General features: G+C 43.5%; 3 protein-coding genes across 4 annotated transcripts in view; 1 reads left to right on the forward strand and 2 right to left on the reverse strand.

Annotated features, from left to right (window-relative positions):
• LOC134098858 (uncharacterized) overlaps positions 1 to 1,789 on the reverse strand; it is a 9,218-nt gene extending 7,429 nt beyond the window's left edge. Inside the window, exons 1-2 of the mRNA XM_062551674.1 lie at positions 1,768 to 1,789; positions 1,334 to 1,443 (exon numbers count right to left, since the gene is read on the reverse strand). Of these exons, the coding sequence (XP_062407658.1) occupies positions 1,334 to 1,443; positions 1,768 to 1,789 (132 nt within the window). The remainder of the gene's footprint in view (positions 1 to 1,333; positions 1,444 to 1,767) is intronic.
• Positions 1,790 to 4,513: 2,724 nt separating this feature from the next.
• Positions 4,514 to 7,030, forward strand: slc25a4 (solute carrier family 25 member 4). Its single transcript, XM_062523427.1, has 4 exons — positions 4,514 to 4,709; positions 5,405 to 5,891; positions 6,017 to 6,157; positions 6,429 to 7,030. The coding sequence occupies exons 1-4, from the start codon at positions 4,599 to 4,601 to the stop codon at positions 6,584 to 6,586; spliced, it is 897 nt and encodes a 298-aa protein (XP_062379411.1). The 5' UTR covers positions 4,514 to 4,598; the 3' UTR covers positions 6,587 to 7,030.
• A 338-nt stretch (positions 7,031 to 7,368) lies between these two features.
• On the reverse strand, positions 7,369 to 17,450 carry cfap97 (cilia and flagella associated protein 97). Of its 2 annotated transcripts, none has more exons than XM_062523444.1 (6): positions 17,255 to 17,450; positions 15,082 to 16,443; positions 13,893 to 13,988; positions 13,027 to 13,346; positions 8,219 to 8,387; positions 7,369 to 8,113 (listed from the first exon to the last, which is right to left on the reverse strand). In XM_062523444.1, the coding sequence occupies exons 2-6, from the start codon at positions 16,427 to 16,429 to the stop codon at positions 7,995 to 7,997; spliced, it is 2,052 nt and encodes a 683-aa protein (XP_062379428.1). In that variant the 5' UTR covers positions 16,430 to 16,443; positions 17,255 to 17,450; the 3' UTR covers positions 7,369 to 7,994. The 2 variants fall into 2 exon arrangements, with proteins under 2 accessions (XP_062379428.1, XP_062379418.1); XM_062523434.1 differs by having other exon boundaries at positions 13,027 to 13,349.
• Positions 17,451 to 17,531: the final 81 nt, after the last annotated feature.

Consider the following 17,531-nt stretch of genomic DNA (forward strand, 5'->3'; position numbering starts at 1 on the left):
TTAATGCACGTTTTTCCAAAATTGAGGGCCCTTTCGAGAGTCAAGAGACATTTAGTACAGATTTTAAACTGTGTACACATGCTTATTATGAGTTGATCTTCCACCCTAGAAAATTTGGGGAGGCTAGGGAACATATTTGTTAGTGGTGGGGGAAAAAATCGATTCTGTTCAGTATCGCGATATTTTGGGCACACAATTAAATCGATACTTGTAGCTCAAAGTATCGCAATACTTAATTATATAATTTAATTATCCATTTTACTTTTATTTGAGTCGAGTTTACTCAGGGTTTACTCTGATCACATTAAATTAGCTTATTACGCTTATAAGGGGGGCACGTGTTGTGGTGTTTCATTGTGCATTCAACAGCAATAATAAATGAAAATGGCTTCACAATCACAACCTGTTATACACGACACTCTACACTACTTTCACATCGAAAAAGGTGGGTGTATTTTGGTTTTCAACAAAAAGTGAATAGTAAGGACCTTGACATGCACCATGCCATTGCAAAGGGAGTTGAACAGTGTTATTTTCCTATTTTTTTGTAATGACTTAGAATAATATGAGAGACATGAATAGCAATATATCGCAAAATCGAATTGCAATACTTGGTGTATCGCAATATGTTAAGAATCGCAATATTATCGAATTGTGGCCCAAATATCGCAATAGTATCGAATCTTAATTTTTTTGCCAATTCCCACCCCTAATATTTGTCAAGATATTAATGCCCAGACATGGCATGTGTTTTTCAAGCTGTAAAAATGAAAGAATTTCAAGGTCTAAAAAAGATATGAAGACAGATGATTTCCACAGAAATATTTCACAGGCCTTGGTTTTAGGACCCATTGATGATATACACAAAGTTTTAACAAAATCTGAGACGGTGCAGCAACAATCTTATCTGATTTGACACGGAATGACCCATATGGAACCTTGCCTTCCTGGAACTGAGATTTTTTTCGTTAATGATCTGATGTTAGGCCAGCAGTTTCTTCATGCCATAAAAGTGTGTGTGTTTGTGTGTTTGTGTGTGTGTAAGAGAGAGAGAGAGAGAGAGAGAGAGAGACAGAAAGAAAGAAAGAAAAAAGAAAGAAAGAAAGAAAGAAAGAAAGAAAGAAAAAAGGGAACATAGACACTGAAGGGTAGTTTTGTAGAAATTTCAAGTAAAGGCACATTTCAAGTAAAAGGCATTATGGAAAGAATGAAATATTAAAAACTCAAAAAATTGGCTCCAGGAAGACAAGATTGTAAATGAAAGCTAACATAGAACATGGCCAACTTTAAAATGTGTCTGTATGCCACGACGTCATGTCATGTGGCTCTTCACCTGATCAACCTGTATCCTCAACTGGCCTCCCGCACAGGACGAGCTGCTCGTGGTGCTGATGGCCTCGCTCACAAGGCTGTTTGCGCGGCTCTCTGGCGCCACCGTCTGACCTGATCCAACACAGACACACGTGAAGCACTCGCCACAGAATCACACACCTACGTTGAGAGGACTCAGAAAGACGCACTAATAGTGCAATTGCCTAAGCCGTGACGGAAACACACCATTTGTGCTCTCTCGGAGATTCAAAATAGAATATGCCACCGGGTTTGGTTTCGACAGTGTGCCAGAGATGGTGTCCGTCTACTTCATCATTGATGTAAGCATTTGAGGTAGGCTATTCGTGAGTAAAGTATGTTAGTAGGCTATGGCAGTTTTAGTAGGCCTAGTATACTTAGATATCGAAGCCGTATCCTGAAATATTCTCAGTTGACCCTTGTTGTTAACCACCACCATGGCGACGTGTGGTAGCCTACTGTGTGTAGCACATTTCCACTGAAAACTCCGAGGTGATTGTGGTTCAAGGAGTTTGATTTGCTTCTGGTTTGGCAATTTGCATAGCCTATGTGTCCATTACAATGATGGTGTTAAAAACCAAATGCTATGTGTGGTGCTGAACTGAAAGAGTATTATTTTTCTCTCGTTTTAAATTATTAAAAAGATAAAAGTAAATGTCAGATAGGCAATTACTTACCACAGATTGGCAACCTTGGTGTGTGTCTATTAGGGGCTAAGATCACATCCACTCCCTCGGCAATCCTTGCAGGCAGAGTGAAACTGTCAGCTCGTTTAGCTTTCTCCTCACGAAGACTTTGGAGACATTTCGACGACTGACTTCGGAAAGAAGAATCCAGACTTTTCTCCTCTTCGAACATTGTTTGGCCGCGGCGCGTCAAGCAGTTTTGATTCCCAGTGCGGTCGGTGGAGCAGCCAGTAAGTGATAACAGTTCTGGATTGCCACGTTTTGCTAAGGGATGCTGAATCTCTGGGAATCGCATGGAGGCAACTGATGATGCTCTGGTTGACATCGTTGTAATGTCGGCGACGAGATAGGATAGAGTAGGCTAAAATGATTTGGGCCAGAGCAGAATATTTTAACCTGTCCCACCAAGCCTATGCGTAGGCCTATAACATTCGTTTACAGTAGGCCTTCTTTTTGTGCGGACCCTCGTAAAACCGACAAATGCCAAGTCTCCCAAGTTGTCGAAGACGATAAAGTTTTATGTGGCTTCAAACTAAACTAACTGTCGAGCGACCATTGTGAATGTTGCCATTGGCGACGAAAAGCGCCCCAGTCTTGCCAGCCAAAGTTGCTCTGGTGCGGATCAACAGAGCTGCAATTATGAGGGATTTGACACCAGTAAATTACAAAGTGTAATACCTGTGTGCACTTGGTGGCATGCCAACTGGACACAAAAGCTAGTATTGGATCTGATATGCTAAATCTAGTCAGAAAACGTGGCAGTCTTGTGATTTAACTGATAGGCTATTTGAATCTAATTTAAAACAAAAGCCATGCAGTTAAGGCTGCGTCGTGTAGCTGTGGTGTATGAAACATGCCATCAGAGAAACACTATAGGCTAAGTTGCATGTCAAATTATCCAAGAGTGTTGCTCCTTTCTTGGTGGCCCATGTGCCTCCACATGGTTGTTATGTCGCAGCAAAACAACTGCCAAAGCGAGTGTGAAGGAGCAAAGCCAAGGAAATATGAGTCGCCCACACTATGATGGGGCACACCTGTGCTGTCTGCAGCATCATCCTCACCATTTCTACAGGATTACTGGACTGGCTCAGGATTAGTTTTAAACAGAATTAAAAACTCTTGGACTCTTGATGGCATATGACAAGTTGATCAGACCTTGTTTGAGGAATACATTCTGCAACATTCTCTCTCTCTCACTCTGCGCGCTGGCTTAAAACTGATTGATGGTGGCATATACAGAGGTTGACTCAATAAACACAACGTAATTTATGTTGCATAAATGCCAGTTCGGAGTTTCAAGCCCAACGGGACATTGAGGTCGCCTATCTAAACAATAGTGCAGTTGGCTCAGTCTGTTTATTGCAAATAATTGTAGAGCGTCATTGTTTAGGAGACGGATATTAACACTAGGCTACTGGCTGAAGAGTGTGGTAGCCTACTACTGTAGCGGGGCAACCGTTTCACCTTGTTCTGGAAAACGAATAATGTCCGAGAATGCTTGCAAATCATACTGCCCTAATAGCTAGATTACATGCGGAAGATAACTCGATGTGTACACTACACTGTTACACAAGCAGTAACGCCATTATTCTGTATAGAACTGGACGTATTTGGAGTGTCAGGCTTTAACTTAAGTGACCCATCTTGAGAAATTGTAGAGTACCTGCAGTATACGTCAGTGTTGACGCATTTGTTATTGCCCAAACACAGGGAGATTGCCCACATACAGTGAGGTAACATGGGTTACCATTTAGCATTAAGCATCTCGAATAAACACTAATGTGGACTCCAGGATCTTTATTAAAAGCGTTATGAACTTTTGGAGACATCACTATCAAAACATGTTTTTAATCAATTCACAATTAAATTCTTATGAAATCGACTGATAGGTCCAATAGAAGATTTCAGTTACATTTCATAACATTGGCAGTGTTAAAGAAATCCACAGTTAAATTGATTCAGTACAGGCCTGAGGCAGGCTCAAGGTTGAACGGCTCCAGTTATTAGATTGGCTAGCCAACACCTTTTTTGTTGTTAATAATGATGTTAAGAACGTAGCCTACTTGATGTCATTTATGTGCAATTACATTGGCCAAGTCAATAATCAATTTTCATACAATGTCTGTGTTACCAAAAATTGTGACACTTTGAATGATAAACTTCCAAGCGCAATTAACTTTATCAAGTGAATCAATTGTTGTACATTTGTTTCTTAGCGATAAAGTGCATAGATAAAAAAAAGCTGGTCTATCATTAATGACAAGAATGATTGTGAAAATGTTTATTTGTCCTTTAAACGCCCGCAGTACCTTTCTCCAAGTTCCTCTTTTTTTAACATGGCGAGGGACTTGACCTCTAACCTGGGATATTTATTCAAGCACATCTTTCTGTTCGGTGGTGTTCATATCCATCATTCCATCCTCTCGCGATAGAGAGGGGATATATATTAAGAGCGAAAGCCAACACTCGTCCACTTGAAGGGGCGTTGGGTTTCCTTAAGGGTCTGTTAGTGGAGGCATAATATTTTCATCTTGACCTTAAGGCGAGGAGAATCCAGCAGTCATGTCGGACGCTGTGACTAGTTTCATGAAGGATTTCTTGGCGGGTGGTATCGCCGCTGCCATCTCCAAGACCGCCGTTGCCCCTATCGAGAGAGTAAAACTTCTGCTGCAGGTGAGACTGAAGTTTTCCTCCACGTATAATTCTTGCCAAGTTAGCTGGTAGTAGATATTACATTCATGCGAAGCTAAAGTAACTACAGCCATGCATGCAATCGTTCTAACAATAAAGTTGTCGGTGGGTAGAGTTGTAACTGTCATATCTCTATTTGGACATCTTCGAGGTGCTGAATCTGGTCGCTATCCAAGGTGCTATTGTTATCAGGATTCATGCATAATGTGTGGAAAGGATGATGTCTGTGCCTATGTCTGTTTTTTTTTTTAAATTATTAGTATTATAACACGTTGGCCTATAAAGAAAAACGTAATGCGTCTAATTGTGGTGCACGATTTCGTCCCATTTGTTTGCATGGAATTACACCGCACTGTTGTTTGAGGCCTCGACTTTGATATTTCAAAGCACATTGAAGTCTTTTTAAGTTCAGACATCCAAGTGGGATCTGTAAAACGTGCTTGCAAAGAGCTATGATATTTGGTGTAAGTTTGTTCCTATAAATAACCATAGGCATGCAATTTAATACGTTCACCCCGCGAACAAGTGCAGCTTCAGGCTCGCTGCACGTGGTCTGTACCAGCACTTTACTACAGACACTAGTAATAGAGGGGGATGCATTGGATTTGTTGGTGCAACTCTCCTCCATCACAACACGTAAAGTTGATACATTCTCTCCTTATTGTTCTACTGTGTAGGTACAACATGCCAGCAAACAAATCACAGCAGATATGCAATATAAAGGTATTGTGGACTGTGTGGTCAGAATCCCCAAAGAGCAGGGCTTCTTGTCCTTCTGGAGAGGCAACCTGGCCAACGTGATCAGGTACTTCCCTACCCAGGCCCTCAACTTTGCCTTCAAGGACAAATACAAGAAGATTTTCCTGGGTGGCGTTGATCAGAAGACACAGTTCTGGCGCTGGTTCGCTGGTAACCTCGCATCTGGAGGAGCAGCCGGTGCCACTTCCCTTTGCTTCGTCTACCCCCTGGACTTCGCCAGAACCAGGCTCGCCGCTGACATCGGTAAAGGCTCAGCAGAGAGAGAGTTTAGCGGTCTAGGCAACTGCATTTCCAAGATTTTCAAGTCCGACGGTCTCAGAGGCCTCTACCTTGGGTTCAATGTGTCCGTGCAGGGCATCATCATCTACAGAGCAGCCTACTTCGGTTGCTTCGACACAGCTAAGGGTAAGAGTGTGCCAAGCCTATATACAAATAGCCACAACATTTAACATGGTCAGTTCTTTCAGTATTGAGTGCCGATTATCCAGAAGCTGGAGCATGTCCAAATTATCTTCAACATCTTCTTGCAGGTATGTTGCCAGACCCCAAGAACACACACATCGTTGTCACCTGGATGATTGCTCAGACTGTCACCGCGGCCGCTGGTATCATCTCATATCCCTTCGACACAGTCAGACGTCGTATGATGATGCAGTCTGGACGTAAAGGAGGTAAGTCCTGACAGAGCAAACGTCATATGTAGGTGGGCAAAGTAAACTGCCAAAAACCAGAAACCAAGAATTCTCCTGATTGACTGTGTTGTCTGAAATCAAATTTACGCATGGAAATTACGCACGCGAAATAAACGTTCTCAGCACTAAATGTGCTCAGGGAAATAACGCACATGAATAAGTGTTCTCTGGCTTAAATTTACTCAGGAAATGACGCACACATTAAATACGTGTTTTAGTTAACGCTCATTATATTTCTTCATTCCATCAGCTGATATCATGTACAAGGGCACAATGGACTGCTGGAAGAAGATCACCAAGGATGAGGGTGGCAAAGCCTTCTTCAAGGGCGCGTGGTCCAACGTGATCAGAGGTGCGGGTGGCGCATTCGTGTTGGTCCTGTACGACGAGATCAAGAAAGTCGTATAAACATTCTAAGCACCCTTCTGTTAAAGGAAACCCTTTAAACGCCATCTATGTCTTAAGTGTATGATTGACTCCAACTGGGTATGATTCTGGGGTAGATGTGTATTTTGTTGAGCCTTCGGGTCACTGACTATGTATGAGTGGGGCACGTCTTCCCTGAAACCTCTATGTATATATATATCCTACCTGCCAGCCAACTGTAAAAAGCAGTCAATCTTTCAGTCTAGGGTACCACAAATCCTGATTGGAAGCTAAATTTATTTATTTAACGGCAAATTTATGCTCCAGTGAAACATTGCCTGAAATATTTTTGGTTGTTCTTTTGTCCCATAAACAGAATTTCCTTCAAGTTATGAGACCCTGTATTGAAGGCCTAGCATTTTTTTGTGGAGTATTACACCTGATAAATGTTCTTTTAATAAGAATAAACCTAAAAAATACATCTTACTGCTATTCTCTTCCTCTTTTTGTTAAGTCTGACTGGCACTGTTCATCAGTACCAGAAATATCAGACCATGTTATCATCTTTAAGTAATACTGACACATCTGAAAACATGGATAAGGGCTGTGGAGATGACACCTGCCATCAACTGATGAGCACATCTTCAGAACCTCTGCAAGCAGATGTTGTCAACACACTGTTGACATCCGCTGACACAACAGAGTAGAGATAACAGGTTGTGTGTTATTTAAAATCCTCCACACTTGGATAAAGCAACAAGAAGCTTTATTATTGAATACAAATTAAAAAAAAAAAAAAAAAAAAACAATACAACTCACAGGAGCACAATATAAAATTTGTTTCTACTTTCACCCATGATCACTAATTTGTTGGTCATACCTACCAACACGATGTACATAAATATTAATTTATATATCTCTTTCTTTCCAAATTACATCTGTACAAAATGGGGCAAAAAGTGTGGCTTTTAGCTTTTGACACCAAGACACAAAGGCTGTGTGAGTCACATATTGGTACCACCTACGAAGCTGCAGATAGAAGGTTTAGGATACCTGAAGCAATGCATCGGTGCACATGCAAACACAGAGCACTAGTTTGGTTGGATTTTCCTAGATGATTCACCATACATATTTCTATAGAGTCTCACATGGTAAATTCTACGGGGTAAAAACACAGGAGATCAAACCAGCTGAGCTTTACTCTGTTAATGGCAATATTACGGCACACATCTTTTAAACCAGGACCAAGAAAGGCAATAATAACTCAACTGAACTAAGTAGGATTGTAAACTGACAGGAATGGTATTGTGATCCCAACATTTAAGACCAGTGGCACAAGCTGACATCTACCCTGGTAACTTCCTGACCTTGCGACGGTCTAGGAGGGATTGGCATGGTGAACTCATTTCACCCAGTGGACATTTGGCGGGTGGCGGGTGGCCGCGGTCCCTCAGGACCAGGCAGGCCGAGGGGTGGTGCTGCGGCTGGGCTTGGTGGGGCCAGGAGAAGGGCGAGAGCCAGGCCTGGGGCCCAGCCGCACACCTGCACTGTAAGGCCTGCTGCTCCTCCCTGTGATGGCAGAAGCAAGTAACAGGACAGGTATGAGATCAAGGCTCAGGAATTAAGGCTTACACGCACTGACAGACAGGAACATAAATATTGTAGAGTATATACCTTGTGAACTTTTGGAGAGAGATGTCTCTAGTTTGGAGTGGTAGTCCTCGATGGTAGAGGTCGGGAGGGGAGTGCACAGGTATCTGGCTTGGCGCTGATAGTCTGCCAGCTGCTCTGTCCGTGTTATGCCTTTGCTGGGCTTCACCGACTCCAGTCTCTTCAGGAGGGCCTGCAAGCGGACACAGTGGAGCGCAGGACAAATCACTGTGACGAGAGCTTCAGAGAGTCAGCCCCATCTTCAAGTTTAAGTCAAATTCTAGCATTCTAGCACCTTCTGCATTATAAATTGAACCTGTGTTGAAGATGAATGGACACACACACACACACACACACACACACACACACAAAATTACAATAACCTACTTCCTCAATGAAACTCATGAAGAGCAGTGATGCAGTAATATCATTATACAACTTATATATACAGTACATTCTCAGTATTGATCAGTGGACCGTACCGTACATACATCTGTTGTCACTTCAATCAATTTAATGTGTTCATAAATAGAAAATAAATTAATTGGGTCTTTGTGTACGATGAGATTTGATACAACCCCATTAGCAAAAATGTTGGGACTTGGGACACTGTCTAAAATGTAAATAAAAACAGAATGTGGTGATTTGCAAATCACGTAAACCTATATTACTTCGCAAAGAGAACTTAAGACAACACATCTGTTGAAACTGACAAATTTGACTATTTTATGAAAAAAAGTAAACTCATTTGGATGACGAGACAGGCGCAACAAAAGGCTAGTAAAGTTAACACAAGGAGGGACATTTTACAACTAATTACGTCAAGTTGTGAGAAAATGGGTTTTAAAAACAGCATGCCAGAGGCATATGATATTATAACAATATTCAGAGAATCAAGAAAATGCTATGTAGTTATTGGACAGGGTTGAAAAGCAATATGACATGGTTGTGATGGTAGAGATACTGTCCAGCTTATTATCAGAGTTTAAAACCCAACATCTGATATGGTATGGGGGTGCATTTATGGTTATGGTGTGGACATCTGGAAAGACACAATTAATTCAGAATGATATATACAGGTTTTGAGCAACATACACTGCTATCCAGACAATGTCTTTTTCAGGGAAGGCCTTAATTGTGCACATATTACTACAGTAGAGTCAGCAGTCGAAATGCTCTGGTTGCAGTCCAAATCTGCCACATTTGATGTGGCATAAAAACCAAGAAAAACAAGAATGGGGCTTTATGTATATGTTCACTTAGTACTATTGGAAATTATATAAAGGGTTTACATGTTTCACAAAGCATTGCATTATGCTTTTATTGACATTTTTGTACAGTGTCCCAACTTTTTTGGGAAGAGGGTTGTACAGCAATCATATGATGCACTATATCAACCCAAAGTATAAAATGTAGGGTGTAATTCAGTACTGAACTGAATTTATTGTTTTCCCCGATAGATAGTCTGATGGTGGCCAAAGCCATAACCTTGTTTAACTTTGAGCTTGTGCACCATAACTTCACCTTCTCAACTGACTGAACATGCCGTGCCTTGACAATCACACCTCCAAGATGGAGAAACTAAATACTGCAGGGAGAATAATCTTTTGGTTCTACCTTTATTCATAATCATTCATTTATATTACACTGGGATGCCTCTGAACCATTAGTACCCTATGTAAATGCATTCCTGTGCCGCGGACAGCCCAGAGGTGAATGAGAACCATAGGCTTGCATGTAAAAATAGCTGATGGCCATAGACCAAAATGTCACCAGTGGCCATGTCTCCCTGTAGTGCCTGAGACCGCCATGTGGAAACATCCTAGTCAGCTGAACCCCAATGCAAAGGACACAGTGGAAACAGCGAGAGGGGACATATTCTCTCTAGTAAGGCCACGGCTAGACTGACCTTATGCAATAATGAGGCTTCACCAGTCATTCTGAGTATTACCAACATACCGTAGTTGGAGATATTATTTGAGCCCCAGCGACTACACTGGTATAGCAATAAAAAAAAGTCATGGGGTGAGTTGTGAATGATTATTTGTATGTATGGAGATTTCCAACTTCATCGGTTTGTGCTGAATCATACAAACTGCTTTAGAAAACTCTGGTTCAGTCCATCGTCATTCGTTTACCAATCAGAAAATGACAGCCTACACCTGCGTGTATGATGGCTATTTGGCAGATGCCTTTGTCCAAAGCGAAATGATAATAGGCTATATGAACGGAAGGCTGTTCAGGTACCTCATTTGTTTCCGGTGTGTTTGAACCTGCCACTATTGTTAATGTAATTAGTGTCTACACAGACCTGCTTGGTTGTTGCACCTAGTGAATCAGCACGTTACTATGTAGAAGGATTTATGTGTGTGTTGAAATTGTTATTATTGGCCAAACCATATCTTCAGTGTTGGAGTGAGCATGTAAGGAGCCAAATATAACAGATGCAGTTACAACACCTACCTAACAGGTACCTGAACAGCCTCGCATGCATATAGCCAATTAGAGTTTCAAAATGAGCAGTGAGTACAAGTGGGTGTCTTGAGAGGGGGGCAGACAGAACTTGCTGCTCAGAGTAAATGTCTGTCACGTGGAGGTCAGAGTGGAGCGGAGAGAGCGTCTGAGGGAGTGAAGGGAGGAATAAAATGATCACATGAAGGATTTGGTTACTCCTTAAGACTAAGAATAGAGGGAGGGAAGATGAGCGACAGCGGGAGTGTGCGTGAGTGTGTGTGAGTGTGTGTGAGAGAGTGGGGGTAAGCTAGACCCTCAAAACAGGGTACAGTGTGTCCTTGCTTTAAGAACAGACTCCAGATTACACAATAACAGGAAAAAAGACTCAGCCAGCTGCAGCTCTACTTAGTACTGACTTCAACACAGCTGGTGGCCTAAGCTAATTCATAGCGCTGAAGCAGTTGAACACTGTCTCTCTCCAAACACCAAAACACCTAAAGACAGACAAAAAAATAACCCAGGTGCTAACTAAATTATGAATTTGAAGTACTGATCTGTGTGATTATTGAGGAATCTCAAGTGGCTTCAGACTTCATATTAGCAATGTAGTGTAAAAAGCAGTCGTTTCCTCTTTGCGTGGTCTTGTGGGGTAAAGGGTTAGTTCTCTAGAATGTCAAGACACCAGCCGAGTGCCGTAGAGCCGAGCCGAGCCCATCCCACCGCTCCACCTGCTGCGGTTCGTCTTCTCTGGCTGCCGTCTCTACTTTCACTCCCCGTCCCCGTCCCCGCTCTGGCCGCAGCCCTCTTGGCTCGGCTGTCCGATGTCACCCGACAGACCGAGACTCGACAGAGCTAAGTGACCAGGTACGGTACAGCGCGGCTAGGCTCTGTTAGGCTTAGACAAATTAGAACCTAATTATCTCCTGTAGACCATAAGCACATTGCAGTGAAGCTACCTTTCATCACAGTGCAGGCAGGCACAGGTTGTGTTAGTGAGCCCTGGGCTCCCATGGGAATGGAAACTATGCTGTTTGTTGTTGGCAATCTGCCTTACCAACTGAGCTACAAGAGCTACTGCATATTTCTATTGCACCTGCAGAGCGACTGGACATTCTGAGCACCAATCAATGGTTATCAATGAATCATCAATGGAAGACAACCATGCAGCCATTACATTTTTGGACAGTTTGAAAGCATTTCTGAGAACATACCAGAAGCAACGAATCAAAAAATACTCTCAGACCTATTTCACTAATAATATTATGTATAATACTTAATAGTAATAATTGTATTATTCAATAAAAGAAAATCAGAGGAGAAAATGTGGATCCCTGGATTTAAAGACCTCAGTGAATGGTGGACTTGACTCTGTGTCCACATGAAACCACCTTGTCCAGACCCCACTAGCCCCTTAACTCAATGGGCATCTGACCCAAGGGGACAGTGCGAGCCCACTGAGCAGAGCTGGCCGTCATCGCTGACATCAGTGTCATAAGATCAGGCGCGGCGTGGAGAAGGCGGCTTCCTGAAAAGCTGAAGGGTAAATGGAAACTGCCACTGACATTGGAAGCTCGACTGACTGCGGAGAGATCATGCCAGGTTCTAACCTCTAGGTTACGGCAGACATCACTCTGGGAATGAGATGCATTCAAATGAGCACCTTATTCAACATGTCATCCCGACACTAACAGATGAGCCCTGGCCTCCAAACTGAATGACCTCTATATCATTTCAGAACAAATTCAGAAGATATAAATAAAAGTGTGTATAATGTGCCTGTAAAAAACACTTCTGCATTCAGACCACACCTGATGGGTTTACAAATACCACAGCCTCCAGCTAAGTCTCATCATCATCGGAGTCTGGAACATCAATCTATCAGCCAGTACATTCACGGTGGTCTGTAAATACCCCTCTGGGTTCCAATAAGGCCAACAGCATCAATAATGAGGGCCGATCAAAATGACATTGACGGTGACATTGGTCTGTCTCATAGCTCATGGTATCAACAGCCCTCTGCAGCACACACCAAAATAGAGACAGTTAGCCTGGGACATTCCCTGTAAGAAAATGATCGACAATGTCCAACCCTTTCTCTCATTAAAGGCCTATGTGACTAATCCATGCGCCTTCTGGACACTTGGACACTGCGTTAAAAAAAGACTACCGTAATTTCCCGACTATTAGCCGCGGCTTATACATTGATTTAGCCAAAATTCTTCAGCTATGAGGTTTATACTGGGGCGCAGTTAATTATGGTGTTAATATGGTTTTGTTTCTTTTAATTTGCATAAAACACTGTCCTGCGGCTTATACACAATGCGGCTTATATGCAGGAAATGACTGTACAGGACTTTACAGCCTCTCGCCAGACTCACCAGGTTCTCCCTCTCGATGCGCTTCTGGTCTCGCTGGCGGTTGACAGCGCTGTGGTAGAGGCGGGGGGGCGCCGGGGGGCCGCTGGCCCGGCGTGGGCCGCAGCTGGGCCCCGTGTGGGCCGAGCCGGCGCTGGTGCTGGCGGAGCGCGAGCGAGGGCAGGGCCGTGACAGCTCGCGCAGCAGCCGCTGGTTCTCGCGGTCGATGCGCCTCACCTCGTCGTTGCGGAAGCTGAAGTTGCGGCGCTGCTGCCGGCCGTCGCTCTGTGTGCTGCCGATGCTGAGCAGGCTGTGCTCACGGGCCGAGCTCACCTGGGAGTGCTCTACTGAGAGAAAGAGAGGGAGAGAGGGAGGGAGAGAGAGAGAGAGGGGGAGAGAGAAAGATAAGGGTACTCAGAGCCAAAGAGGTGCTGAAGCAGAAAGCTGAGCACATAAGTGTTCCACCAGAAAGGGTTGAAAAAGCGACGTAGCAATCAAGGATCTTTGGTTCAATATAGACTAGACCTTTTTCTGCACCCACAATAAAAACATCTCAGATTTAATTGGTTTAGGGAAGCATTTGAAAGCAAGAGGCGTTCTAAATAATCAGAAAGGACTTTATGTACAACTTCTAAGGGATCACCCATGAGCTGCAAATCATAAAAATGTCTCTTCTCCATGGTCATATAAATACTGCTGTTGACTTTTGGCACTTCCACAGGCTGAGATTTGATACCTGATGGCGGCCTATGTGTTTGCAGCTCGGGAAAACAGCACCACCTACAGTAGTACATATGAATGCATGTACCAGATGGGGAATGATTTCTACTTCAGTAGCGCCTACGCACTATGCACTACTGTATGCACTATGCACGGGCCTTTCTGTTCACCTTCTGGGTCGGCGCTCATGGGTTTATCTACGTGATCTTCCAGCCTCACACTCTGGTCCAGGGAACTGGTCTCCTTCGTCTCCATGGGGAAAATGTCTGTTTATAAAGGAAATGTAATGAAAGTGTTGAGTAAGGCACAAGTATACACACACACACACACACAGTCACAGACACACACACACACACACACACACACACACACACACACACACACACAGTTGTGGTTCGCACTAGCTGCAATCAAGTCTAAAATCGAGTCCAAGACAACTCCAAAACCATGCCAAGAACTTCAAAAAGAGGTTGGAGTAGACCGAGTTGTCTTGGTCCCAAGACATTCAAGTTCAAGTCCAAAATGAAAAAAGTTTTCTTACTTAAAGAGCAACTTGCAGGTTGACTTCAAAACTGAATTCATACTTCATCTTCATATTGCTATCCTCCCTTTGTATGTCGCTTTGGACAAAGGCGTCTGCTAAATAACTATAACCATAACCATAACCATAAATAATTCAAATGAAAGTGTACCCATTTTAGGCAGGCTCCTGAATATGCATCTCTGGCACAAACACGTCATATGATGTAGGAGAAGATAAACGTCTTAAATTGGCGCTTGAGCTCTGCTGTCATTGTAGGTACAGATACTAGTCTGAGCAGTGGTGAGAGAGTTTGTCGATTTTTTGGAAAGTCATTATAGATAATCATTGTGTTTGTAATTCTAGCTTGCCTTGTCGGGACATCACATCCACCATTTTCCTGACAAAACAAGCAAGAGTTTTTCATGCTTGGGTGTGTTTTGTGCAGGTAGCCTAAACAGAGAAAACTTCACCACCTCATCTGTCACAAAACATTTGCACCGACATTAATATTCCGTATTTATCTAGAAACAATATTTACAACACTATTAGGTCATTCTGTTATAGCTATTTAAATTAAAATATAAGATTGTGCATGTTAGGTGGCCAATGCTGATTCTTAGCCATTGTAGATGGATTTTCAATATAAACCATTTATTACTGAAAAAGGTCACTTAATCAATGATTTTGTTTTGAATATAATACCAGCAAGTCCAAGACATATTTGAGACATTGTTAACACAGGGTGATAACACATACTGATTATTTAAAAGAGAATGCCTGAAAGTCTTCAATATCATTCATGACCCACAATTCTGTAATCCTAGGAATACACTCACCTTCTTGATCTGAATCCTCCCTTTTTGAGTCGTCCTCGGCAGTCACATTCAGGTCGACGGTGACATTGTGCTGCTTTGGTTTTTCACCGGCCCATGCGGTTGTGGCTGCAGCTGCTGTTGCTAGTGGCTCCTCGGCTTTCTCAGCAAACACAGGTAGGTCGAAGGACTGTGCAGGGCTCATGTCAGGGGTGGAGAGCGGCGTGACGTCAGTCACTGTGTCCTCTGACTCCAGCGCGGGTCTCTGCGGGCCCCGGGCCCTCTCCCCGCCAGGCGCTGAGCCCAGCCGGGGTCTCCGTCTGGGGGACGACGTCGCCAGGGCTGCCAGGGCTCTCCTGGGGGGCGAGAGCTCGGAGGAGGAGGAGCCGTAGCCCTCTGCGTCGCTACTGCAAGAGCTCTCCAGCTCAGAGGAGGAGGAAGGCCGAGGGCTGTGCTTCCGGAATTTTCCACTGGACTTCCTCGGCGTGCCCTGCAACGGCTGGGGCTTATGTCTTGGCGGTGGAGGCTCTGGGGGTCTGTCCTCGTCACTGCCCCCTGACTCGTCGCTCCGCTGGTATCCATCCTCATTGGCATTGACGTCGAGGTCATCGAGAACATAATCATCAGGGTCATCAAAGTCCTCCAGCTCCCTCTCGTCTGTCGAGGAAAGTCTCGACCCGTCGGAGGGACTCCTCGAACGTGGACACTCGTCGTCTTCGGAGTCTCTTTCCTGGCCAGAATGAAGTGACGACACACTGGAGCACCGGCTCCCAGTGTCCGCTGTTGACCTCCCGTGGCTCCGCTCCTGCCTGTTGTCCTCTTCTCCAATGTTTGAGCCATCATGTTCACCACTAGCTTTCAGTAAAGCTGATCTACCTCCATTTGCCTCATCAACATCCTTTTCCAAATGTCCTTTTTCCATCTCATGTGCTGTTTCTGCACATCCATCATGCACCACAGTATTATCTGCTGCCCTTTGTTCAGAGAACTTTCTTGAGGAAACGCCACCCCTTATCTCACTCCCACGTTCTGTTCTTGCAGCACCATCCTTCTCTTCAGTTCCTCTGGTACTCGCCGAGTCAGAAGCAGCCCTTTTCTCCTCACCATTACAGTCCTCCACTTCTGATCCAGGCTTTCTGGTCTCCTTCCGGTCAGTGGACGCATCCTCTACCTGAGAGCTGTTTTCATCCCTTTTGTCTTTAATTGAAAACTCATTTGAGGACCGGTCACCATGAGGGACTGCATTACTGCCTGAACTTTGGTGTTTGCTCTCTGTGTTCCCATGGTTCTGATTTTGACCATCTTCACCGTCACAGTCACTGTCAAAAAAAGAATGGTCAACCTCCCCCTCCAGCTCTTTTGGGCTGTACATTCTTTAAAGCATTCCTGTGCAACAAGTGGACAAAGGAGACAAGAATGGTCAATGTCATTTAGACCAAAATGTAGTCAAACACTGTCATAGTGCCATATGAATTACATGTTAAATGTAAGGTTAACGGCAAAATTAAATTATGTTACCAAAGGAAATGCATATATTATATATCTTAAAATGTCACTATCTGGACACAGAGATACAAAATACAATGCAAATTGAGTTGTTTTCAATGCAAGTTATGCTATTTGCAATACATATTGTGTAACAAATAATAATTAGAAAAAGGAAACAACACAAACTGTGTTGTCCATATCTGATTCTGGACACACAGATGCGTTAAACACAACGCAAGTTGTGTTGTTGTCAACACATTCGAGTTACGAGTGCAGAGTTCCATCAAACTCAACATTACGTTTGCCTTACTTTAATAGCAGAGGCTTTAGTCACCTCAAAACAGAAATAACTTAGCAAGCTAGTCTATGCACCAATGATGCCCTCTCAAGAAGCCCTACTCTGTAAATATCCTGACAAAATAAGATGCCCCTCATCATCATCATAATATCGGATCCTGACCACCCAACGTTTGGCTACGTTAACTTAGCTGTCATGGCCATGCTTGCTTTCCATCCTTGATGCTAATGACAACATTTCTCATTACAACATGTCTGTACGTTAAACGTCAGTCAGCAGATGACTAGCCGAATGATTAGTGTGTTTATGCACATACCATAATGTGGACAATTAAGTTAGCAACCAAAATTAGTTATCGGTTAGCCGATAGTGTGACTAGCTTGAACATAGAATCAAAACGTTAGCACGTACCTGTCATTCTCGTTTCAGATATATGACGCCATGATGCTCAACTGCTCGAGTGCTTGAGTATACGAGATGTGCCACTTAAACCAGAAATGCTTTAAGGTGACGTTATTCTAAAAAAGGAGACTTATTTTCATGAGTAGCACAAACTGCACAAACTGTAAAATTGCCTGAAGTTAGCGAACTGGCTACTCGGTAACATCACCACCCACGGTAACTAAGCAACGTCACTTCCTAAAAGCACACGATAGAAACTCTATGATTTGTCCAGTAGATGGAGCTG

The sequence above is a fragment of the Sardina pilchardus genome, chromosome 2, assembly GCF_963854185.1.
Source record: "Sardina pilchardus chromosome 2, fSarPil1.1, whole genome shotgun sequence".
Taxonomy (NCBI): Eukaryota; Metazoa; Chordata; class Actinopteri; order Clupeiformes; family Clupeidae; genus Sardina; species Sardina pilchardus.